Source organism: Pipistrellus kuhlii, unplaced genomic scaffold, assembly GCF_014108245.1.
Source record: "Pipistrellus kuhlii isolate mPipKuh1 unplaced genomic scaffold, mPipKuh1.p scaffold_m20_p_22, whole genome shotgun sequence".
Lineage (NCBI taxonomy): Eukaryota > Metazoa > Chordata > Mammalia > Chiroptera > Vespertilionidae > Pipistrellus > Pipistrellus kuhlii.
Window position 1 is genome coordinate 1,278,409 of NW_023425521.1, and position 25,403 is coordinate 1,303,811.

Below are 25,403 nucleotides of genomic sequence, written 5' to 3' on the forward strand. Positions count from 1 at the left end.
CATTACGTGTTAAGGCTCCTCTTAAAGACAAGGATGAGCCGAAACCGGTTTGGCTCAGTGGATAGAGCATCGGCCTGCGGACTGAAGGGTCCCAGATTCGATTCCGGTCAAGGGCATGTACCTTGGTTGCGGGCACATCCCCAGTAGGGGGTGTGCAAGAGGCAGCTGATCGATGATTCTCTCTCATCGATGTTTCTAACTCTCTATCCCTCTCTCTTCCTCTCTGTAAAAAATCAATAAAATATATATTTTTTAAAAAAGACAAGGATGAAGCAATCAACATAATACCCTCAATTTCCATCTCTCCTTTCCCTCAGCCCCTCCATAATGAACAGAACCTCAAACTGCTGGGAATAGTTATTTATTTGGTCTATTAACACCAAGATCTGCAAAAAACAAAAAAACAAAAACAACTTCTAAACACAGGATAAGAAAACTTGAACATTAACATTCTTCTTCAATTTTGTGAAGCTCTGCAGTACGGAAAATATACAAACTTCAAACAGCTGCAAAAATAGTGTCTTTGGGAGAAAATAGAGTTTCTACATTGATACAAGAAAAATAGGCATTTTTCTAATCCAACCCAGTCCTGGGGCAGGTAGAGGAATACAGAGGTCCTACCTGCTACCTGGAGGCATGCCCGCTCTTCCTTCCTCCCCCTACCCACCTGGGGCTGGGCAGGTTGAGCTGCTGCTTAAGACAATCTTAGTCAGGATGAGAGTGAGATGAAAATGCCACTTGGGAAAACACTAAGGTCCCCTCTCTGCCAGCAGCTGGATTGGTCAAGTGTTATGGCCCGTGAGGGCTGCTTTGGTCAGCTCTTCCAATGAGAGGGAGGCATGGGATGGAGGCTGAGAAGTGGGTATCTATCTCTTCCCGTCTCCTCTTCTATGTCTATGGAGGAGAGGAGAGGAAATCTGTGGTGTCCCCTCTACCCTGCTCATGGCCAACTTGCTCCATGACAAGGACAAGGGTCCCAAATACAGTCCTTTGGACTCACACCCAAGGGCAGGGGGCCCAGACCCTCGGGGTGAGTTTTCCACCGAGTAAGAGAGGTGGCAAGAACACAGGCATGATCTGCGAGCTGCCCGGCTGCTAGTGGAGAAGGCAGGTCCCCTCCCCCTAGGAGGGACAGCGTCCACCAGAAAGAGGACCCGGGGCTTTGACACAATAAATGAAAGTGCTCGAAGGCCGAGAGGGAAGGGCTCCTTTATCCCCCACCTCAGGGGAGCTAGGGAGGGGCCTGCCACCAAGGCACTGGTCTCCATGGTACAGGGGGGTGCGGGTGAGGGGGCCCTCAGACCACCAGGGAGCTGTGGAAAAGCACGGGCTCCTCTGATGGCGGGGTGTGCTGCCATGGCTCGAATGGCAGCGAGGAGGCCTTGGAGGCCTCTGGATCCTTCCGAGGCGGGGGCCTGGGGCTGGCAGGAGGGAGAGGGGACCCTGGGCTTGAGGGGCAGTTTCGGAAAATGAAGCCCATGCTGGGGAAGAGGGGCTTCATCAGGCTGACAGGGCAGAAGGCCGAGCCGGTCGGGTTGAAATGGACTTTGTTCTTGTCGGGACAGGAAGTCAGGAAGGCCACATCAGGACCTGGAGACCTGGAGGATGGAGAAAGAAACACACAGATATACACATGTGTACACACACACACACACACACACACATGCACACACACATGCACATTCAGAGCAAAAAAGAAACCACCAGCATCCAGGGAATAGAGAAGCTGGGTCTCTGTTAAAACTGGATGGTAACTTGACCAAAAAATAGAAAGGGTATTGAGCAACAACCAGTCTTCTGAGTCCAGAGTCTGCTACACAATCTGGCCTCTTCCCTTAAATTCGCCCAGAGGACTCAGGGTTCTGGAGAGAAACCAGGCAACAGTGATGGGAGAAACACCCCAGTTGGCTATGGTTTTCTCCTTAACTCCTGCTCTGGGTTATATATGTACCCCCTGCGACTACCCTGGGCCGGCCTCTCCCTTACCCGAGATGCAAATGGAGTCCTCAAGGCCACAAACCCTGTCCCAGCTAAATGTCCACTCATACACCGTGACCAAACTTCCTGACTGCCATGGACACCACAACGGCCATGGTGAATCTGCCTTGATGAATATTAAAACTGGTGAGGGAGTGGGGGTTGTGAAATGAGTTCTTAGGGTGCCTATCACAGGGGGTTGGCTGTGTGGGCATGTGGAAGGGTCAGCTCTCAATTATCTCCGCTAATGGGAGAATGGCTTCTGACTGTCCAATCAGGTTTGGGAATATTCCACAGTCCTTACTTGCAAAGACGGGAAATTTCTGTCTGAACATTCTTGACACTTGAACCTGCAGGGTGAAGACTTGACTCAGAAGCACCTAGAATGCTTCAGTAGGGACGAGACACTTCTCATCTCTGCCTGAAGAGAACTACTAATACATCCCCTCTCTCTCTGATTATGGTCTAGCAAATTCTCACACCTTCCCCAGGGATGGGGAAAAATAGCAGAAACAAAGGGTTTAGTTTCAGAGCTCTTTCCTTTCCAGCTCCCGCTGTGCTTGTGGCTGGCATGTGGGCAGAGAGGAGGTTTCTATGGAGATAATGATAAGCAAAAATTTGGTGCTCAGAGTAGGTAATGTCAACAAGTTTGATCATGGAAAATCTGCAGTACAATAATCTAAAGTTGACAGCACCTCTAGGAGGAGAAAGAGTCCAAGATGGAAGCAGGGCTGTCCTATCCGGTGGGACAGCACAGGGCTAGGTCCCCATCCCTGCCCCTCCCGCTAATGTACTCACGTGGCCTCTTCAAACACACGCACTCTCTCACAGCCTTCCGGAGGCTCCCGTTTGAAGACGTAGCTGTGATTGGGCCGAGGGGAGGAGGCAAACGCGAGGACTGGAGATGGGCTGCCGTCTTCAAGGAAGGCTGGGTGGCCTGGAGGGGAGGCTGCAAACAGAGCAAGGTAGAGCTGAAGGAAAGATCTCCAACGCCCTCTGCCCAGGCCCTGGTGTGAAGGGAAGGGGCTGAAGACACAGTGAGGTGGGGGCAAAGGTCATGGTAATCCAGGCTGTTTTTCTATACTCTACCTTAAAAGATCTTTGCGGCAGCTTACAGAAATACGTATCTTGTTACACAGGATAAAAACAATGCAGTTGAATTGACAGAAAAGTCAGGTCTAATACCAACTGTATATTCCAGGAGATGAACCGTGACTGGGACGCAAGCCTCAGACTTAAAGAAATCCTAATTTCTGTCTCTCTGCCTTCTTCCAAGACTGCACTGCCCTGCCTGCCAACAGACCATGGCTTCTTCCTCTCCACGGCCTTAAAAACCTATCCCTTCTTCCAGGAAGAGCTCTTGTACTGACTCAGAGAAGCAATCTTTACTCAACCCCACTCGTGGGATAAAATTCCTCCTGCTTTTCACACAGTGAATGTACTTTGCCTAGTTTGCAAATATTGACTTTATCTGTATTTATCTCACATTTATTCCTTATTACTCTGTACTCTGTTTACCTCTGTGTGTTGTTAGGTCCTGCCCTTGGCCAGCCTACCTCATGGGGTTGCTGTGGGAATCAAATGAGGCGATGCAGGCAATGGTGCTTTATAAAGTAAGGATCATTGCTATCAGGAGGAAGAACTGGTATCTTGTCCTGTTCGTGATGCGGTCAGGGCACAGCAGAAAGTAGAGATTTGGAGTCAGAAGAGTTTGGGATTCCATCTGAGTCAAACCAGGGCATTTACAACCTCCTTGAGACTTGCTGCTGGTAATGAGTACAGTGGGCACCTGAACAGACTCGAGGGCTTTCAAGCCAAATATGGGAATGGAAGGAGTGCTTCTTTGGATTCCAGTGAGGATTAAGTAAAAGTATAGGTGCAGGGACTTTATGTAAATTACAAATCAGAATCAATATCAAGAACCATTGTTGTGACTAGTATAGTGTATGGAATAAAGATGACTTACAAAGATATGCTGCTTACCTTTGTCATTGGGGATGGATGCCAGCTCCTCGACAGCACCCCGATGTTCCTCACGGCCGGTCTGGCCAGAAGGCTGGGGGGACGCCAGGGGCATGGAAGGGGAGCTGGAGAGGATCCCAGGCTCCAGGAGCAAGAGGGGGAGGTCACAGCTGCTACTCTGCGGGGGAGCTGGGGCGCGGTGCCCATCAGGAACATCGAGGATCTGCCAGGGAAAGGGTGGGTGATGACTCTTCAGGACTGCAGAGCTGGGGGACCCTTGGGGTCCTCCCTTTGCCCTTGTTTCCATCCTCTATTCGTAACACACAGCAACAGCAGGACGCCATTTCCTCAAGTCACCGATTTCCCGACTCCCCCAGCCCCATCTAAGGGAAAACCCCTGCTAATTCTCCCCCAGCATTTCGTTCTTTTCCCTGGTGGCACTTGCAGCCCAGTTATAGGTGTCTATTGATCTGAATGTTTTCTCAATGTGTCACCCCTATCGGGCTGTAAGCCTCCTGAGGGCAGGGACCTTCTGTGTGCCAGCCACCAGAACACCATACCCGCCATGGGCCACTACAGGACAAATATGCAAAACGTCATCTCGCGCTAAACATCCCTGTCCCCTTTCACATTCAGTGGCACTTTGTACCCACAGCTTACCAAATTGTGTGCATATGGTGGGTATAAAATTCTACAAAGATGCCAACTTAAAATCAACAAGCGAGTAACTTAAAATCAAGCAACAAGTAAATGGTAAACTGAGGAGTGTGCCCACTACAATTATATTAATACTGCCCAACTGGCATTCCCCAATTGTACTGTGTCAGTCTAAAAATGTGCCTGAGACTTCAGGAAAGGTAGCAAATAATTCTGCCTGGGAGTGGGGTGGGAAGAAGGCCACACGGGGGCACTGGGCAGGAAGGATGAGCATCTGTCATCAGGTAGAGACGGGGGGGAGGGAAGTGGTAACGCAGGCAATGGGTGGCTCTCACTGAGCACAGGGGTGACGGCAGCGGTGCCAAGTATGCGGGAAGTGAGCTGGTGCTTGGCTGGAGAACAACGTCTCGCTCACTCCTCCCGCTGGGACCTTCCTCTCTGCCAGCTCCTGCTCTCCCTCTGTCGGCCTGCCACCACAAAGCCTTCCCCAGTTACACCCACGCAGCTCTGCTGGCCTGTGGTTAAGTCCATTTGAGTCTGATCAACTCAATTTGTGTTCCTTCTGCAGGCTGGTGTCCGCATGTTACTCTGCTGTGCGACCACAGCCTGTGAGCCCCGAAGAGCAAGAGTCCCAGCCCCGGAGTCTGGACTCAGCAAGCCGCCACCTGTCAGTGCATCCGGGATGCAGCCTCACTCACCCGCAGCAGCTCCTCTTCCCCCTGCTCCTTCACAAACACCTCCTCCAGCTCCTGGTTGAGCCCCTCCAGGCTCCTGTGCAGGCAGGGACTGAGTCGAAGGACGGGGGACCCTGAGGGGAAGCTGGGAGGGGACGCCTGAGGAGGAAGCACAGGGAGCACTCACTGAAACCCAGCAAGCCCAATAGTTATCAGCTCTGGCGGTGGGTAATGGTCATGTCTACACAGCAAAACCCAGTGAGCAAAGGAGGATCTGGGCACAGTTACTTGTTGGGGTAGGTCCATCAGTGGAGTTTTCTCCAGAAGTTAGCGCTCTGAGAGGTCTGGGGTATGCTTTTAACGGAGCATCATGGCCTCAGTTGTACGGGGATGAGGGTGGAGGGGAGAGAAATTCAGACCAGTAGGAAGCTCTTCCAATGTCATTCACCAAGTCCAAGTTTGCGCTAAAGCTTTACCTGGGCCCCCACGGGGACCACAGGACATGTGGCGTGGTAGGGCTCAGGGGCTGCTCAACCCGAGAGATTCTGCCCACATGGTGGGGGGAGTATGCATGGAGGACGATAAAGAGGAAAGAGTGTGTGTATGTGTGGGGGGTGACAAACCCTCAGTGTTCCCCGCACAGCATGGTCTCCTTGGAGTGGGGAGCCCCGTTCCTTCTCTTTCCCACTGCGGCTCAGCTTTGTCCTCTGCAGCTGTTGCTTCAACTTGGTAATCTGGGGGCCCGGAGAGAGGGGGAGGGAAGGCAGGTGAGGCAAAGCAGAAGTGCACTGGGTCCCATCCCCAGCGGTGGCTCCCGCCAGAGGCCCATGGAAATGCCTAAAAGGGAGATGGCAGTTCATCTTCCATCTCGAACCACCTCCATGGTGTTCAAAACTCTGATGATGGGTGATTGGCAAGCTGGGAACCTTGTCAACTGGATTATTTGATATTTTTAATTACTATGTATTGCATAGATGGATCAGTTTCCAAAAAATTTAAAAGTACACAACACTCAAACCGTTTTTTGTCTTTCACAGATTCCGAAGGCATGGAATACTGCTCTATTAATAGAAATGGGAAATGATGTTTTTTAATTCACTCCCCAAAGTACATTCACAGCTATCTCAAAGGCCCCGGGACCAGGAAGGATGGAAGGATTTCCCCCCACTTTGGAGCAGACTGCAGAGTGAGGCGCAAGCTCTCCAGAGGGAATATCAGATTTTGTCCCGCCTTCCATTTCCTGTAACAATTATGGATCATCATCAACAATTCTGACTATTACCCCGTCACATTTGGGATTCTATACCTACTGGCCTCAGCTGGCAAGTGCTCAGAAACCAAGCTATTTAAATACGGGCCTAGATTAAATGGAATTCAGAGGGTAGATGTGCTGCCCACAGCCACGCAGGATGACTGCTGCCAAAAAGAAAGTGCTTTCAGATTTGCTATTGGGGATCATTCAACCATGGCTCCATGCTTAGTGTAAATAACTTGCTTACTCTGATAATTACAAACGTTAAATACTTTGCATTTTCCACTAGCCTTAAACACTTCATATTTTTTTTCTGTTTTTGCAATCAAGAAGGCAGAAGTGACTCCGCCACCAAAGAGTCAAGGGTGACCCTGGCAAGCTGGGCCGTTTAGGGGCGGCCCCGCGGCGTGGCGGACACAACTGGGTTGGGAGCCCCGGGATTGCAGTCTATGGCTTTCTCTAGTCAGCCTCGATGACTGGAATCCTCCTGAGAGAAAGGGAGGCCAGGAAAAGTGCTTGGAAACAATAACTACTTTTTTCTTTTTTTAAACTAAGGCTGGATGAATAGTAAGTACTGCATGGTGTTGGGGCTTTTCAGGAAGGCACTCCCTATCTTCCTCCAGCCTCTGAACCACTTATCTGGATCCAACCTCAAAGCACAGGGAGAACAATGGTGGCTCCCACCCTGTACCCGGCTGCCGAAGGGCACAGCAGCCACTGGCCAAGCCCCTGCTGGCAGGAGGGTCCTGGCTCCAGAGGCCTGGCCACCAGGCGGCTGGGAGGCAGCTGCAAAGGTGTCATCTCATGAGGAAAAGGCCAGGTAAAGGCAAGTGAGATAGGAAGTGAGAGTCCGCCTTGGAGCAGGTGCATCCACGGTGCTGGGGGCAGACAAGCGGCAGCTACTCTGGCCAGGAAGTCAGAGGGGACAGTTACCTCTTTGCGGTGGTCTGTGCTGCCCCAGGACGCTGAGCGCTTGTGCGTGCAGGAGCTGCTCTGCTCTCCTTCGGGCTCTTGCCAGGACAGGGGCGTCTGCAGGGAGAAATGGAGCAGCTTCTCAGGTGGGCTCAGGGGAAGCAGACACAGTCTCCTGGACAGAGGCAGTGGCCTCAGCTCTCTCATCTGCTCCACCACCTCAGCGCAGTCAGCCTGTTATTCTTCCAGGCTTCTCCCTGAGACTCCCTGTACATGCCCTTGACCAGAATCGAACCTGGGACCTTTCAGTCCGCAGACCGACACTCTGTCCACTGAGCCAAACCGGTTTCGACGAGAGACTCCCTCTTTCCCCATCACCTTCTTCCTGAAGAGCCAGCAAGACCGGCCTGCTGTCCCTTCTCTACAACTTTTACCCATGGCTGACAGGCCCAACTCTCGGTGCTCCAACAGTGAGCTCAAGCATTGCCCCGCCATCCGCACCAGCCCCAAAGAGCAGGGGCTCAGAGACCCACTGGCATCCTCTCTTCTCGTACCCTCCGTGTGCCCAGCACAGGCCCCGGTTCCTGGGAGCCTAATGAAAGCAAGTTATTAGACAGGAAGCATTAATTGGAAAAGCAGAAAAAAGGTCAACAGAGCCGGGACCGGTTTAGCTCAATGGATAGAGCGTCAGCTTGGGGACTGAAGGGACCCGGGTTCGATTCCGGTCAAGGGCATGTACCGTGGTTGCGGGCATATCCCCAGTAGGGGGTGTGCAAGAGGCAACTGATCGATGACTCTCTCTCATCGATATTTCTAACTCTGTATCTCTCTCCCTTCCTCTCTGTACAAAATCAATAAAAATATATTAAAAAAAAAAAAAAAAAAAAAAGGTCAACAGAGACCCCCCTCCCTGACAGAAGCAGGAGATGTCTGTGTGGCGCGGTGCCTCGGGCTTGTACCGTGAGTGTTCCCTGCACACAGCAAGTACTAGGAGCCCTCCTGAATACCCAGGGACGGAAGGAGGGAGCCAGAATTCTGAATTCAGCCCTGACTCCTAACCGCTCTTGGCTTTGTCACAGCTCCTTCTCCTGGGCCCTGTGTGCTCCTCGTGAGAACAGGGCTGTCAGTCTGCTGGCTCCCTCCTCTGCTGCAAAGAAGACAGAGTTGGCCCAAGTTGGAGGCAGGGGGAGTGTGTAGACCCACTTCCTGAGCCCCAAGCCGAGGGAGGAAGCTGTTGGCTCTTAGCACTCGGCAGGAGGATAAGATCCCTCCCCACCACCAACATCCCTATTTCCATTCCAAGGGAGGAGCCCAAGGGGGAATGCGCCAGTGGAACCAGTTCCTCTCTAAGTTCTTTGCATGAGCTGCCAAAACCATGAGGGCCTGGGAACCGTCTCCTACAACAGATCTGCTGACCTCCCCGGAGAGGTTGCAGCAAACAGAAGGGGGAGGAAAAGAGAGAAACCCAACAACTCAACACCCAACAGCTGCTAAGAAGAGCTCAGCAGGGACAGTCGGCGCAGGGCTGTGGGAGCAGCCTGCCCTGTGACAGCTGCTGGGGAGGGGTCCGGGCAGGGGCTCCTGGGTTCTACCTTCTCCCAGCTGCCCACCCATCAGAACCCTGGCTGGGCTGAAACAACAGCCAGGGTGAGACCATTGGAGGCTGGCACCGTGGGGAGGCTCTCAGATCCATCCCCCCAGTCCCCTCCTTCAGGAAAAAGGCAGGCAGCACATCCTTCTGGCCCAGACCCCAAAGCCCTAGAGGTGAAACTGGCTGACAGTCGATGGAAAGCAAGCAGCTGTCTACTCCCAAATGCCTACATCTCTCTAAACCAGAGCTGGCAGACGGAACCTCAGAAATGGCTGCTGCATAGATTGAAACGTGAGGAGGAAGTCTGCTTCTCCCTCAGCCCCTGGGCTCAGCGGGTGCGCGAACTCTCCTCCATCCGGGGCTCCACAGACAACCCCATAGGTGCCTGGCTCTGCTCATCCAAGTGCTGAGTCTCGCACCAGCCTGTTGTCCCTGGGAAGGTGGCGGAAGCTATGGAGGGGGGATGAGAGGCGAAGGCGAGGAGCCCCCTTCCCCTCCTCCAGGAAGACACTGCATTCAGTGGGTGGTGAGAGGTGGAAACAGCCACATCCAGGCTGCCACCGGTTCCACTAGCATCTCTGACAAACTCTTCAACTGCCTTCTTTCTTCTGCAACATGTGAGGGGGTGGAAGGAGAGATGTGGGCTCGCGCTGGAGTTGAGAAAGGATGTGAAAATTCATGATAGCTAGGATCATCTCCTCTCTCAATCTGCTTTACTTTCCTGCACTCCGCTCTGCAATGTCTTCCAGCAGCTGCTGCCTGCTCTGTGTAAACTGTGCTACCAAGGCCATCGCTTGGCCTCAACACCCCACCCCGGCAGTGGCTATAATCGTCTGACCCTCCATCCTATGGGCTCTCCTCTCCATATTTGGTTCTGTTCTGCTCAGGAAGACCAAGCCCAGCTCCGTTTTCTTATTCACGCATTCGACAAATGGCTACTCACTGCAAACTGTGCCAGGCAGCGTTCCGGGCGCTGGGGACACTACGATGCACAAAAATCCTCCGCCCCCTCAAGTTTATGTTCTGGTTGGGGGCACAGTCTCAACAATGACACGTACTAAAGAGAAAAGTGCACCAAAAAAGGGGGCAGGGAATACTGGGATGTGGGTGGGGTGATTGACATGATATTACATAAATGTCCAGAAGTCTTCAATGAAAAGGTAATATCTGGAGAAAAACATGAAGGAGATAAGGGAGTGATCCAGTAAGAGTGATCTAGGCAGAGGGAATAGCAAGTGCAAAGGCCCTGAAGCAGGAGCAAACCTGATGTGTTGAGGATGAAGAGGAAGTCAGTGAGGCTGGAGCAGAGTGAGCCAGGGGCACAGCAGGAGGAGGTCAATATATGTGACAGGCCCTAGCTGGTTTGGCTTAATGGATAGAGCATCGGCCTGCAGAGTGAAGGGTCCCAGGTTTAATACCGGTCAAGGGTAAATGCCCAGGTTGCCAGCTCGGTCTCCAGTAGGGGGCATGCAGGAGGCAACCAATCAATTATTCTCTCTCATCACTGATGTTTCTATCTCTCTATCCCTCTCCCATCCTCTCTGTAAAAAATCAATAAAATATATTTTAAAAAAATAAAAATAAATAAAAGAAAAAAAATAGATGTGACAGATTGAAAAATGGTCCCCCAAAGTATCAGGTCCCAATCCCTAGAACCTGTCAATGTTACTTTAGGTAGTCAAGTTTTTGCAGATATGATTAAGTTAAGGTTTCCACCTTAACTTGGGTTATCTTGGGTTATCCAGGTGGGCCTTAAATGCCATTACAAGTGTCCTTATGAGAGACAGTGGGAGATTAGGCACACACAGAAGAAAAGACGATGTGACATGGAGACAGAAATTGGAATGATGTGGCCACGAGCCAAAACATGCTGGCAGCCACCAGAAGCTGGAGGATGCAAGGAACGGATCTCCCAGAGTGCCTCTAGAGAAGGCGTAGCCCTGCCAGCACCTTGATCTTGGCCCAGTGAGATGGACTTTGGACTTCTGGCCTCCAGAATCGTGAGAGAATAAGTTCTTGTTGTTTTAAGTCACTAAATTTGAAGTAATTTGTTACAGCAGCTATACATGGGTTATGCTGTGTTTGAAGCTGTTTACATGCTGGCCTTGAGAGTTCTCTTGGCAGGTATGTGCACAAGTGTGGTCTTTGGTGCCTCTGACTGAACTGGGAGCATCAGGAGTGGGGCCATGGCCCGCCCCTTATTCTCAGTGCCCCTGGGTGGACAAGCCCCTCTGCCCCTGGGTCTCACCACAGAGGTCTCCTTGGAGCAGAGAAGTCACGGCTATTGAAGGCTACCCTTCAAAGAGCAGCCCTCTATGGCACAACAGGAGCCGAGCTGTGCTGCGTAACAACACTGCAAGCAGTCGTTCCAGATGACCCTTTGGAAGCAGGGTGGAGCTTGAGCTCAGCAGACCAAAGTCAGGTTGGGCAAAGGGACTCGCGCACTGGAACAGATCTGTTTGAACACCCCGGCCCAGGGGAGCAGCTGAAAGAAAAGCAGGGCTCTTTACCAGCCGTGAGTGGCATCAGCCAACTGTGCAGATGATGCTCGGATTATGCAAAACGGAATGTGGCTTAGAGCAAGGAAGCCTGGCCTGGGGTTCTGGGATCCCAGAGCACCATGTGGAAGGATGACTGGGCATGGGGACAGGGGAGAGATTTCCAAGGAGCAGCCTGACAGAACGAGGCAGGGGCCCAATGGAGCGGAAAACCCTCCCAACTACAGTCTGTTCCTCTGTCCCCAGCCGCACTAAGTTTCTACCTGGTCTCTGAGGCAGGAAGAGTCTAGCTGTGTTGTCTCCAGTGATGCTGGCAGAGCCCAGCTGGGTCCTAGGAACATAACCCAGCATACCTGTGTGGAGGCCCAGGGCAGCATGGTGCCTGGCTTGGTACAGATGGTCAGTAATTACGTGTTGAAATGAAATCCAGCAGGGAATTGGCCCCCTGGGACTCTGGCCAGACAGAGACAGGAAAGACTCCGAGGGGGGTCTGCCAGCCAGATCTGAGGACTCTGGCTGCAAGTGGCCAAGGCCAGCATCTCTGGCCCTACAGTGACTATGCAACGCTCACATTTTCCATCATGAACCCATCTTCCGACGTTCTGTGCTGTTGCACACCATATGCTGAACAACTGGTCCTGCTCACCATTTTGGGAAATAGGTGCTGTGCCCAGGCGTCCACACCCACCAAGGCAGGCCCGTGACGGGCAAACTGAATTGCGTGTCATCACTAAATGCTAAGGCACTGGCTTGGGAAAAGGAGGAAGGCATGACACAGGTAGGGCAAGTCACAGAAAGGGAAGTCTTCCCAAACAAAGATGCCACCCCTGCCTCCTGCCTTCAAGACACTGCATGAAGTTTGTCAAGGACTTAAGCCATCGTATTCCTAAAGGGTAAGTCAGGCCTAAGAAACAAGTCTGTCATGGAGGCTTCCCCACCTGACCTGGGACAAGTGAGGCTGGGGAAGAACAGAAGAGGGGGTGGTGGGTGGAGGGAGGCAGAGCAGGTATCCAGGATGAGAACACCAGCAGGGGAATTTTGCTCAAACAGCCATGCCAGCTGTGGTGAGACCACTTCCTCCCTCCAGAAGGGTGCGAGAAGACTCCAGTGCTTTGCACAGCAAGAAGAGAGAGGGGTGACCGCAACCGGCATGTGGTGCCACCCCCGCCCTGGCCCAGGTCCAGCCGCTAGGAGAGGCCACTTGGCAGCCAGCTCTAGCTTACCAGCTGAGTTGGGGGGAGCGTGGTCCGGAGAGGGGAGCACATATTCAGATTGATTTGGAGAATCCTGACAAGTCCTCCAGGTGAGGGTGACTGCACAGAAACCCTTCTCCCCGCTGGCTGGCCACTCTGCGTCCAACTCCCGCTGCACCTGAGCACTTCCTTGATCTCACCAAGCTGGTCTCTGGGAAACTTGTTCATCCCTCTCCCACTGCTCCTTCTGCCTCAGAACGTGCAGCATCTCCAGAGCACTCCTTCCCCGATCACCACATTCAGGCCTCCTCTCCCTCTCAGAACCACCAACTTCCCAAAGGGGATCTGTCCACTTCTCCCTCCTCTGCCCCAAGCAGCTGGGTAACTCAGCTCTCCATGTCAGCCTATACATTGTCCGGAGACTTACCTGTGCCTGCCTAAGAGCTGCAAACACAGCTCAGCCTGGGGGGGGAGACGGGCAGGGGGACGGGCTGTTGCCAACCTGCTATATTCGACAACGGAGAACTTTTCATTCCTTCTCTGCCTGGGAGGAAGCCTTGAGCATGCAGCATGACTGGCTATCTGAATAGCCCGGCAAGTGTTCCGTGCTTGCTGCCCAGCCTGAAACTTGCCTGGAACGGGCAGGGCTCCGGCTTGCTCTATGGGGTTCAGAAAAGGGTGTTGCACAATGGTTCCCTGCCTTCACCCCAGGAATGCCAGGGCTGATGTGGTCTCCAAACACACACTCTGGCTGCTGGGTCTGGGTGTGGGGAGGAGTGGGGGATAGGGAGGTGAGAGGGGCAGATGGTGGTGGGAATAAGAAGTGAAGGCCAGTCAGATAGAGTGGATACTATATTGGTGTGGCTGGAAGAGAAAGGGCAGAATGTGGGGTAGGGGTGGGAATAGGCCCCCTCAAGCTTAGAAAAGGGTAAGATAGGGAACTAATTTTTTTTTAATTCCTATTTTTTAACAGTTTGAAAGCTTTCAAAGACTTTGATAGATCCCACCTCACTACCTTTCCCCTTACTCCCTAGTATCTCCCCAATAAAACTCATCTCCAGTCCCTCTGGGTGATACACCCGTGCTCAGTAGGGAGATGCCAGGAGAGCCTCAGGTCATCATGGTGTACGACCAGTGTGGGAGGTGGCTTGTGCCAGGCCAGGGACTCAAGCAGGGATTTGAATGATGCCCAAAACCTAGAAGCAGAAAATTCCCAGAAGGCCAGCAATGACAGATGGGCAGAGCGCATACTTGGTTTGGATGCCTGTGTTGATCAGAACTCTCCCACCTCCTGACTGCAGCCACAATATTGACAGGTTGCTAAGAGTTCCTCGAGGGCTGGAGCCCATCCCAGGGAAAGAGGAAAGCTGCACAGCTCGGCCTTGCCAGACCCACGGAGGCGCATCGCTGACCTCTGTCTTGCTGTGGCAGGAAGCCCAGACTTGTTATATAAAAGAGCTGGCCTGCAGTTGGAGCCTGAGCAGCAGCACGGTCCATGCCTCTAAATCCGGCGGGGGAACATCGGAGTCCAGCCTGCCTGGAGCTGACAGAGAGAACGCTGTGTGAGGAGTGGGATGGAGGGCTCCTAGAAGGCGGCAGCAGGAAACGATAGAGACAGGCTACGTGGCAGCCTGCCGTCGGACAACGAGGGATGCAATCGTGAGCTTAAACACGTGGAGTAACCTCAAGTCCGCCCCTCCAAGAAGCTCTCCTTGACTACTTACATCATTTGGGTTACACACTGCTCTCCGAAGAGAAAGGGGTGTTGCTCCAGGTCGGTGACGTGGAAGCACAGCCCATCCTACTTGCCCTTTTCTGAGGGTCCAGGGTAGTTCCCAAGGCTCCCAGGAGGTAGACCTGCTCTGTCTGCTCTGTCTGCCACCTGGAGCGTGTTCTCCCTTCACTTTCTGTTCACAGATCTAAAGAGCGCCGTCGACTTCAATGGCAGTAAATGCTTGTAGGGTCGCGGTAGGGTATTCCCACGAGAATTCCCCTCCTCTGACATGTGCCAGACACTTGGCCCCCCGCATCCCTTGGCTGTTTATTCCCTGGCCTTCATGGGCCTGGCACCCAGACTCGCAGAGGCCAAATCTTGTTCTCATTTCCTTCTTCTTCACTTCAACATGCCAAGAACAGTGCTGGGCATTCAGACTCTCACCAATAACACTGGAAAATGGACCTCGTTAAAAAAATAAATAAATAAAAGGGACTGACGTGATGTGCTCAGAAAGGAGGGAGGGTAAAGTGAGCACATGAAACACTTTCACATTTGGCCATCACCCACCCCACCTCCAGGCAGGCAGAATGGGCACCTCCACCCTCTGCCCTCCCCCCTCTCCCCACCACCGCAAGCTGCAAAGGAAGAGCTGACTTGCCCAGTATCCCCAGGATGCTGCTTTGCCTCTGAGCCTGTATCTTCCTTCCTGAGGACAACTCATTTGTTCTGAAGTTGAACAGGAATAGATTTAAGCTACATCAAAAGGGAAAATATCTCACTCTTAACAACATGACTGCTAAGATTTTTTTAAAAAGATAATAAATCATTATTGTTCAGATTATTATAATTGTTTCTCCTTTTTGTCCACCCAACCCTCTGCCCTTACCTCCCCCCACTATCCTCATCTGTAGGTGTATGGTTTTTGTCCAGTCTCTTCCAGTACCCCCCATACAGAGACCCCTTCCCCCCTGAGAACTGCTAAGATTGCTGAAGTCTAGAATCAGATGAAGGAATATCTTTGTATAAGTTCAGGGATGACTTCTTGCTCAGGCTAACACTATCTTATTCAAAACCTGACACATGGGGTGGATGAGCTGCGGTGATTCCTTCTAAGTTTACGATTCTTAGTGAAAAGACTGTCGCGAAGGAAAGGGACCTGGGCTCCCCAGAACTCCAATGAGTCCATTGAAATCCCAGACTGAGCCGCTGGCTAGGGATCAGCTCTCCATTATCTGAGAGCCTTCTACTCCTGTTGCTCCAATGAGATCAATCCTGGCTCAACACCCTTTTTGGCCACCCCTCCCAGTTGTCTGGGGAGTGCAAACTCAATTGAATGTTGGCCCCAGTTTAATTTTAGCAAGGTAAGTCTCTTTTTTTAAAACCTAGAATAAATTCCAAAACCAGCTCTTGCTTGTCCACGCATCAAAACTAAAGCCAAACTGAAACACCCAGATTGACTTCTCTCCCATCAGTCAGGTGGAATACAAGCTCATTTTCACAGTTTACAAAGAAAACCCAGCTGGTAAACATGAGATGACGAAAAGCTGCATGGTGAATATGTATTATACAGCCGAAACCCAAGACAAATAATTTCAAGGACTGAGAGTTGGTAGGTAGACCAAAGGCCTCCTCAGCCAGCCCCTGCCCCATCCTTCTTCCTTTTCCGGTTAGGAGAGAGCGTTACCTGGGTGGCCTTGTCATTGGAACAGCAGGTGAAGGCCCCATCGGCATCTCGTGGCCACTGGCCCAGGAGGTACGAGCTGAGGATGGTGTCCAGGGAGAATGTGCGTCGGACCTGAGGTGGCTGAGGCCTACACACGGGCTTTTCTGGGGCCACTGCACACGGGACGCTGGCTGGAAGAGAGCACAGATGCCCCTGGGCGTCAGCATGGCGGAAAGAGGCACGGAAACCAGCCTTCTCTCTTCTCCAGCCTTACCCGACTGCCACCTCCTCACCTGTGTCCACCCCCACCTACGGGAATGTGAAGCTGCCCATAAAAGCACACACAGAGAGCTCCCCCATGAACCAGCTGGCTGCTCTCACTGGAAACAATCTGCACATTTTACTCTGGACTGGGATAACGGTATATACATGTCCCCCATCTTTTTCCTGTTCCTAATGGGCTGTGAACTGTGAAGGCTGGGGCCTCCATACTGAGTTTCCTGAGAGCAGGACTGCTTCCCATCATTAGAGAGGGAACTCTAAGTAGACAAAAACCAATTTTTCTTCCATCTTTTATCTCCTGCTCTTCTCTTTTCATTCAGCACTCACTGGAAAGCTCCTAAGCACTACACAAATCCAACTGAAGGACTCCCTCTCTCGTTTTTTAAAATATAAGTTTTTATTCATTTCAGAGAGAGGAAGGAAGAGGGGGAGAGAGATAGAAACATCAGTAATGAGAATCATCTACTGGGGATTGAGCCTGCAATCCCGGAATGTGCCCTGATCAGGAATAGAACCGTGACCTCCTGGTTCATGGGTTGACACTCAACCACTGAGCCAGCTACACTGGCCGGTTGAAGGTCTCTTTATTCTTCCTTCAGGATTGGTCAGCCCCAGGGAACCTAGATGCCTGAGACAAAGAAAATGATATAATATTGACTTTCAACTATAGAGCCTGAGGAGTCAGCTTAGGGAAATATCCACATCTTTCGGTTCCCTCCTCTGCCTCAGGTTTCTGGCTAAATGGGACGAGAATAAAGCACCATAAGTTCATTCACTTTAACTTTACCTGGGTTACAACTTTCTGGGAGAAAGTAAGGTTGAGACTGTTGATAAATGTAAGGGTTCCAGAAACATCTGTAAGTCTCAATCATCTGGGTGGACCATGTTTTCCATGGCCACATTCAAAACGCTACTAATTAAGATCTGTAAGGTTCTTTCCTTTAAACAGAGCAAAATGCTTTCCCATCTGTATTAATCCCTTCATAATTCATCTGTGCATTAAGCACCACGCAAAAGGAACTGGGGATTGTAGGTACCAATAAACTTGAAGAGCTTTACATTAAAAAAAAGACACTAACAGCCCTAGCCGGTTTGGCTCAGTGGATAGAGCATTGGCCTGCGGACTGAAGGGTCCTGGGTTTGATTCTGGTCAAGGGCAAATACTTTGGTTGCAGGTTCTCCAGACCTGGCCGGGGTGTGTGCAGGAAGCAACCAATCAATGTATCTCTCGCACATTGATGTTTCTCTTTCTCTGTCTCTCCCCCTCCCTTCCATTCTCTCTAAAAAAGTCAATGGAAAAAATGTCCTCGGGTGAGGATTAGCAACAACAAAAAAGAAATCATACTGTACATATTTTGCAATGTGCTTTTGCCTTACATCATAAGCACTGTTCCAAATCAATATACACTGATTTAAACAGGTTACAACACATTCCGTTAAATGATCTTATTGTTTCTGTTAAAACTCTTCCGAGACCCTCTTTTCAAGATGGTAATCAAAGGCCTCATGTTTTGGTTCCACTTACCTGTCCTTACATTTCACTCCTTTTCAAAGTCTCTGTCCTGCACAAACCACACTACACAGTTGCCCACCCAGGTCCCGGGCCTTCCCTCCTTTGAGGTTTGCACATGTCTCCAAGGTTGAAATCTTCTCGGTCCACCAAGGCCTACCTCCACCTCCAAGAACCTTCTGGATCCCTGGAAGGAATCTCTCAGGATTTTCTGATTTCCTTTAGCACTTTGTACCCTTTAGTACTTATCACCTTCTCTTTTGGATCATGGGTATGTGTAACTCCTAAATAATAAACAACCTATAGCCAACAAGAATAAACGAGACTGTCCAATAAAGAAGACTGTCCCTAATTTATCTTTGTACCCCTTCCAGTGCCTAGAGCATAGGACTGGTGATTAGCAGGTGCCTAAGTATTATAGTTGCATAAAATAAACTCTTACTGTAAGGGTAAACTTGCTCTATACCATGGATTCTAAGTTTGCCTGCACATCCATGCTCAACCCACCCCCCAGGAGTCAAGCCACCAGAGCTGCTTGTCTCTTTTCCTCCGAGGCTCAGAAAGGCCCAACCTCTCCCTTCCCCATCCTGCGGCTTGTCACCCTGGAAGCCAATGACAGGCATGCTGGGTTCAAGCTTCAACTTCATCTCCTACGCTAGCTTTTTCTATCACCGATCTTCCTCTCACTCACCCTCCTATTCTGCACTTAAGATCAAAAAGCAGCCATTAGGTATCTCCGGGAGCTTCTGACCTATGTCAGCAGCCAAGTCAGACACCAAAATGCTGTGGCCCTTCCACATGTCTTTAAGAGCCCAGTGGTGAGGTGGGGACTCTGGAAAAGCAAGTTCATGTGACAGAGAAGCAAAGAAACAGAGAAACAGGTGGGTAGCAGATGAGCAAGAGCCTGGAATACAGGCCAGAACGCCACAATCCTGATGGCTGTGTCATCCCTGTGTGAAGGGAGAGGGCTGTGACTCCAGGGCTGGGAAAGAAGCGATGGGGAGAAAGATATCTTGGAGACGCCTCTCCCAGCCCCTTGGCAGAAGCTGCTGCCTTTGCTCAACTGTGTTTACATAGTCCCCAAGTTTTGCCCCATCCCGCAAAGTCTGTTAATGTATGCAATCTTCTACTTTCCCAGCAGCTTTCAAAGGTGCTAGGGAAAGATTGGCAAGGAAACCAATGCACAGGGAAGTCCAGTCTCAGATCGAATTCATTCACCCTGCAAGTCAGAGACAGTCCCAGATCTGAATCTAAGCTTCCTCCCTCCTATCTCAGTTCACTGAGGCTCCAGGCCCTCTTGCATGAGGACATTCTCTGAGGCTGCTGGAACTCCTGCCCAGATACCTGGAGGAAGGATGCCTCGTAAGCTACTTTTCAGGGAAGGAGATAACAGGCCTGACCTGGAGGTCTACAATGACCTTTGTCATTTTATGGGCTTCTTTGGGGGGGTTTTATGAAGTCTTTGAAAAGTGGGTTAAAGCATTCTGCTATCTTCTGGGAACAATTTACACCACACCCATCTTAAATCAGTTCCATCACCCTTCATATCCCAACCATTCATGAGCTAGAGCAGAACTCCAATCTCAAGGGCAGCAGTCAAATGTGGTCCTTCACTCCCCGTGTTCCCTCGGCTAGGGAGGGCTCAGAGTCCTGGAATTTGACATGAGACTCCAACCACCACTCATTATGGTCAATTCTACATGCTTTCTGGCCACCTCTGACCAAAGCTATTTGCAAAAACTCTGAGGACTTCATGGGTACTGACTTACTCCTCCATATGCCAGGAACAAGACAAACAAACAAAACAAAACATACCCCATACATGCAAAAGAAAGAGGGGGGGAAATGGGGAGGGAGGCAGGCAGGAAGGGGGTAAGAGATGGTGAAGGGAATGGGGGAAATCAAGCACCTAATCCAGACCCAGCAGCCTTGGACACCTTCTCTGTTAGATCTGCAAGAGTCTCACCACAGCTCAAACTAAGGACTTGCCTCAGTTTCTTTTCCTGAAATGAGACAGCTGGGCCTCGCCCTATTTCTGTAGTGACCACATCCTAGTGCAATGTGTTGGCACCGCTCCTGAGAAGCCACAAAATGACTGTGTTACCTTCTGTCTCAGAGCCCTCAGCAAGGATCTCCCCCACCCCCAAACCCCCAATTCTTGGCATGTCCTGGCCCCTTGGAAGAGTCCATAAAATGTCATGCTTCCTTCATATCCAACATATAAGGGGGGGCATTTAAAAATTAGATTTATTTTTATTTTTGTTTCAAAAACCTCATTCCAAATAGTCTGGGGAACACCTGCTAATGAGGGCACCAAAACTGATTAAGGGCTAAACCAAGGTCTCACGTTCCCCCCAAATGCAACACCAACTAAAGCCAAAATCAGTCACGTTTTGGTCCATCCTGGAAGAGGCCACAGGCTGAAGCAGTGTTCCCCCCACACGCACCCCGAATGTGTGGGGGCTCAGATCAGAGGGATCTAGTCTGACTGCAGCTCGGCCCTCACTGTGGTGTGACTGTAGCCAACACCAGGCGGCTTCCTGGGCCTGTTCTCCCATCTGCCCAGCAGGAGGACGACCTGCCTCAGTTCCCTCTGAGGGACGCTGTAAAAAAACAGGTGAGATACAAGTGCACTTGAAAGTCTTTATTCGCTAGATTAGGTCAAACCAATGGTCTCTTAATCCCTCCCCATTCCACAGTCCGTTAGGATGGAAGGTGGGGGTGAGGGGGTCTAGGGAGAGGAGGCTACCCAGACGAGACAGCAGAGGAAGTTCTGGCCACCACTCTCCCTGGGAAGGTTCAAGTCTGCAGTGCCAAGGCCCTTCCCTCCACTAGGAAGCCCAACGCAGCACGGACACCACCCTGAATAAACGGTGCAGGGCGGAAATACAGCTGCTGTCCACGTGGGCATCAGCAGCTGCGGGACAGCACTCAAGGTGTCCTGGAATTTGCTGCCCACTGCGACCCACCTCCGTGAGGAACATCCCCTAAGAAATCTCACGGGCTTATCCCTCGTGGGCATATCAGAAGGACCTAGGGAGTGGGATTTGCTCTGCAACTCTGTGATGCTGGTTAAAGGAAAAGCGCTGAAAAGTGACAACGGTTGCTTGTGGTCAGAAGATGAACTGGTTTGGTTTCTGGAAAGTGCTCCCTTCTCAGATTTGGGAAATGGGGAGGAAAATAAGACAATCGGCTCTCCTATCTGAGAAGAGACGCCCATATCATGACAGGCCATGACAAAGCAGCAGGCTGCCGGGGCACTGGCTGGGTGGCTGCGGGAGGGTGGAGTGTCCTGTTTACAGCGCTGTGGGGTATTATCGGCCCATCGCATGCAGCAGCCTCCACGGCCCAACCACCTGGCGGAGCGTTCTGGCGCGGCGCCAGGCAATTTCACCCTGTAGCTGATCAGCGGCGGATGCTTTGGTTCTTGGGCAACGGCAAATGGAAAAAACAAAACAAATCAGCACACACCGGAGATAAGAAGCCTTCGTGCTATCTTCCAGAGCCACTTGGGCCTGGTTCCCAACTGCTGCATTTTTATGGCTTTGGGGAGAGGGGGCTCTGAGTGTCTGCGCACTGGGGGACAGTCCACAGGGAGGAGAGCACACAAAGGGCAGATAAGACACTGAACCAGCAGTGGCTAGCAGGGGCCTGGCACCCCACAGGGGGCCGGCGGGCTGCTTCGGTAAGCAGAATCTGCGCGCCCGCCACCAGCCCGCTCTGTGATGAGCACTGTGATACAGGAGGAGGAGGAGAAGCTGCTCACCAGGCTACACTCCCTAAGCACCTGAAGGTGGGACAGCCAACGCCTCTTCAGAAGGATCACCAAGTGCTCTCTTCTACCCCGGGCTGGAAATCAGCTCAGGCCTGACCACACCAGCAAACACCCGCCCTTGGTACCCAAAGGAGACCGGTGACAGCTCTTAGGAGGGCAAGAAGGGGTCAGGGGAAGGAGGAAGGCGGTAGATGGCGCAGGAAGTGAGGTGCTTGTGGCTGCCCTTCTCAACTTGGCCAACGATGGACTGTGGGGCAGAGGCTCAGCAGCTGATGAGGAGAAACCAGGCCCTGACCAAAGGGTCCTGGCTGAGCTTCTAGGCGCTGCTTCACTTACTTTACTCTCACGTAGGAGAGAGAAGCCTGGGAAATAAAGACAAGGCTACCCTCCACCCATCCTCCGCTAGCCTGAAACCTAGTGATCCCAAAATACGCGAGCAAAGAAAGAAGAAGAGAAAGGCAGCCAATGAGACCTCACACGTGGCAAGAGCTCAACAACTAGCAGGTCCAACAAACAAGTTATGAGTCACTTTCCCATGTTGTTGGGCTTTGAAGCATTATTAGCCCTGGTCGTCTCGCCTCCCCTCTTAAAGAGAAAATAACTCATATTTATAACAGAAACTGTACATGTGTTGAGGGAAATAAGAACATGCAGATGAACAAAAAAAATGAAAAATAAGAACCATGCATGCCCCCCCTCACAGATCACTCCTGTGCATATCCTTCCCGGCCCCTCTTCATGCACATATGGGTGCGCGTATATTTTTTATAGAATGAGATCACATCATACACATTTTTCTACAATCTGCTTTCTTCAGTCACTGATCTTCATTTGGGAAGGACAAGCAGGCCCAGGGCTTAGGCGGGGCACATGGTTTGCACATGGAGGGAGCAAGCACTACCCTGTCCCATCTCCTAGCTGTGATGCAGAGATTTTATTATTTTTTATTTTTGGCGGTGGGGAGGGAGTAAGGGGGATGTTAATCTGGAGATGAGCGAAGTAAAACAGGGATTCAGATTTCTAAACATCTCCCCGATAACAGAGCTGCAATAAGTAGGGGAAGTCCCTCCCTCAGCTTCACGGGGATTATTTTTCCATCTCAGTACACGTGCTGGGATCACACCGTGCAGGCAGTCTTCTGAGCTCCCGGTGCTCCAGCACCGCCTAACTGCTTCACTCGGGGGGGGGGGGGGGGGTGCGTTTTGGAGGGAAGTTGTGGTCAAACCGAAATCCCCAGTCTGACTGTACAAGAGCTAGGACCCTCCTTGGAAAGCCCAAGAAGACCCCATCCATCTCAGCTGGGAAAATTCAACTCGGGCCTTTGAATACTTCTTTCCACACCAAGCAATAGCTCGTTTCAACCATAACAGGGAGAAGAAATCAAAGAAACAAGGTCAAAAAGGAAGAAGAAATACACAGTAACATCACATCTCCCTTACCAAGAAAGGCTTACGATGAGGTTTGTGTGTGAATGGAAAACTTCTCAGGCAGACCCTCGATTTAGTACTGACTCCATGTTTAAGTGTGTAGCTCAAAGGAAAGCGTTTCTGGCTACATGTCTGAGACCACAGCTATAGGCAGCTGGAGAGAAGGGCCAGGACAAACCCATCTGGAGATGTCATTGTGGGGGAAATAAGGAGTATACTAACTATTCACCATCAGCAAAGAGGAAAAGGATGATCCGTGTGTGTGTGTGTGTGTGTATGTGTGTGTGTAGAAAGAGTAGACAGCAGTTAGACATTTTGTTCAATTCTCAAGAAGCTGCAGTTAGAAAAGGAAGTGGGGTGAACTTTTCACCTTTTATCTCAATTCTCTGAAGAGTTCTGTAAGATTTCGACATTCTTAAAACAAAACAAAATACTAGCAATTGCTGATTGGAGCAAGCTTTCCTTTGGAATCTACTTGGCCTTTGCAAAAATAGCATAAATAGTGCATAGACTAGCCCTGTCTCCCTAAAATTAAAAAAATTAAAAAATCCTCACCCCTGCAGTTATGTGGGAATGATGATCAGAAGACAGACATAAACCCTTCCCTATCTCCACTTCTCACAGTGATCTGATTCCTATCAAGTGGACGAGAAATCACAACTTCCAGTGAGCTCTTGGGTAGTCTTTTAAGATAAATGTGGTAAAGAATCGGAGATTGAGGAGGTTCATCTACAGCACATCCTGGGCGAGGACAGTTGTGATTGAAACTGCACCCCGATTTCTGTTCTGAGTGCGTGCACCCCACATACTCTCACGAGTTCTCCTCTGGAAAGGGAGGCAGAGCTCCCAGTGTTACAGTTGGGGGCCCATGACACATCCTCACGTAGAGCGGTGAACTGACTTCTCCAATGTCACAGAGCAAATTGAGACACAGGCTTTTTTTTCCCCAATAGAGGATTTTTGAAACTACATTTCCTACATTTGCTTTTCATTTTCACACTCAACTGTCATATGCCTGCCTTGGTCCAGGAGCCGCTCCATGGACCGGAAGGGTCCTAATCCTTCCCCTAGTTGCTAGGAACCAGGATGATCACGCAGACCTGGATCTCAGGGACACTGCTTCACTAACTGGCATGATGGGCGAGGGAAGGAAGACAATTAAGATGTGAGGGATCCCTTTTCTAGTGAGCAAAGTGGAAAACAAGTGAAAGAAAATGAAATAATAGAATTACAGATAACTTCCAAATAATCAAAGTAATTTTTCCTTTGTGAACCAACCAAGACTTATTTTTAGCTCTATTCATCCTGCTTTCTACCTGACCTCAAGCAAGCTTCTAGATGGCAATGTATGTGTAAGCAACTGATACTCAATGCCTATCGACCCAAGTCACACAAAATACTTAAGACTTGGACAGAATGTGATGGCCCCATTTTGTTGCCTTCCCTCTAATGATTCAACCCCCCCCACCCCAATTTTTTAATTCTTCTTTTGAATGGCTTATGTCAATACTTACATCCGTTAGTGTTAATTCAGAACTGGCTTTATACAACTCCCAATAATATCCCAATCAGGAAGTGTCCTCAATGGACACCAGAACTACTGCAGGAAAGGGTTATGGAGAGCAGAATATTAACATAATGCCAAAGTATCACCACATAAGCCATTTATTAAGAGAATATTTTTTTGTTAATCCTCACCCAGGGACATTTTTTCCATTGATATATATGGGGGGGGGGGGGAGGAAGAGGGAGAGAAAGAGAAAAACATCAGTGTCAGAGAAACATATCAATTAGTTCAGGGCCAGGGATCGAACCTGCAACCCAGGTACATGTCTTTGGGAATCAAACCACAAATCTTCAGTACATGGGCCAGTGTTTTAACCACTGAACACCACTGGCTAGGGCAAGATACTTTTTAAAAAGATACAACCAAACAAAGAACCCTGACATTGGACCCTAGATTAAAAAAAAAAAAACACAAAAAAAGCTGTCAAAGGGGAAATGGAAAATGGAAAATGGACTGGATATAAGATGATAAGGACTTATCATTTATTTAGTGTAATGATACTGTGATTATGTAGAAGAATGCCCTTATTCTCAGGAGTAGCCACTGAAGTAAATGGCAAAGTATAATACTATGATATTTGCAACTTATTTTCAAATGGTTCACCAAAAGAAGCACACAGGGGTGCACATATGTATGTTTATCTGGACACATATACATAAAACACAAAAGCAAAGAAGAGAGATGAGATGATTGTGACTAAAAGTTATCAGTGAGTCTAGGTGAAGAATAAATTGATATGCATTGTG

At 50.4% G+C, this 25,403-nt stretch overlaps 1 protein-coding gene across 4 annotated transcripts in view; it reads right to left on the reverse strand.

Moving 5' to 3' along the window:
* Window positions 1-345: 345 nt before the first annotated feature.
* The window catches only part of FAM117A (family with sequence similarity 117 member A), a 39,776-nt gene continuing 14,718 nt past the window's right edge, over window positions 346-25,403 (reverse strand). For 2 of the 4 annotated variants that reach the window (XM_036451709.1, XM_036451711.2), the window contains exons 2-8: window positions 16,118-16,287; window positions 7,456-7,551; window positions 5,894-6,004; window positions 5,295-5,429; window positions 3,961-4,162; window positions 2,776-2,926; window positions 346-1,598 (exon numbers count right to left, since the gene is read on the reverse strand). In XM_036451709.1, the coding sequence (XP_036307602.1) occupies window positions 1,298-1,598; window positions 2,776-2,926; window positions 3,961-4,162; window positions 5,295-5,429; window positions 5,894-6,004; window positions 7,456-7,551; window positions 16,118-16,287 (1,166 nt within the window). In that variant the 3' untranslated portion in view covers window positions 346-1,297. Of the gene's footprint in view, window positions 1,599-2,775; window positions 2,927-3,960; window positions 4,163-5,294; window positions 5,430-5,893; window positions 6,005-7,455; window positions 7,552-16,117; window positions 16,288-16,844; window positions 16,927-25,403 lie in introns of those variants that run through there. The other 2 variants (XM_045586086.1, XM_045586085.1) reach the window with 2 other exon arrangements.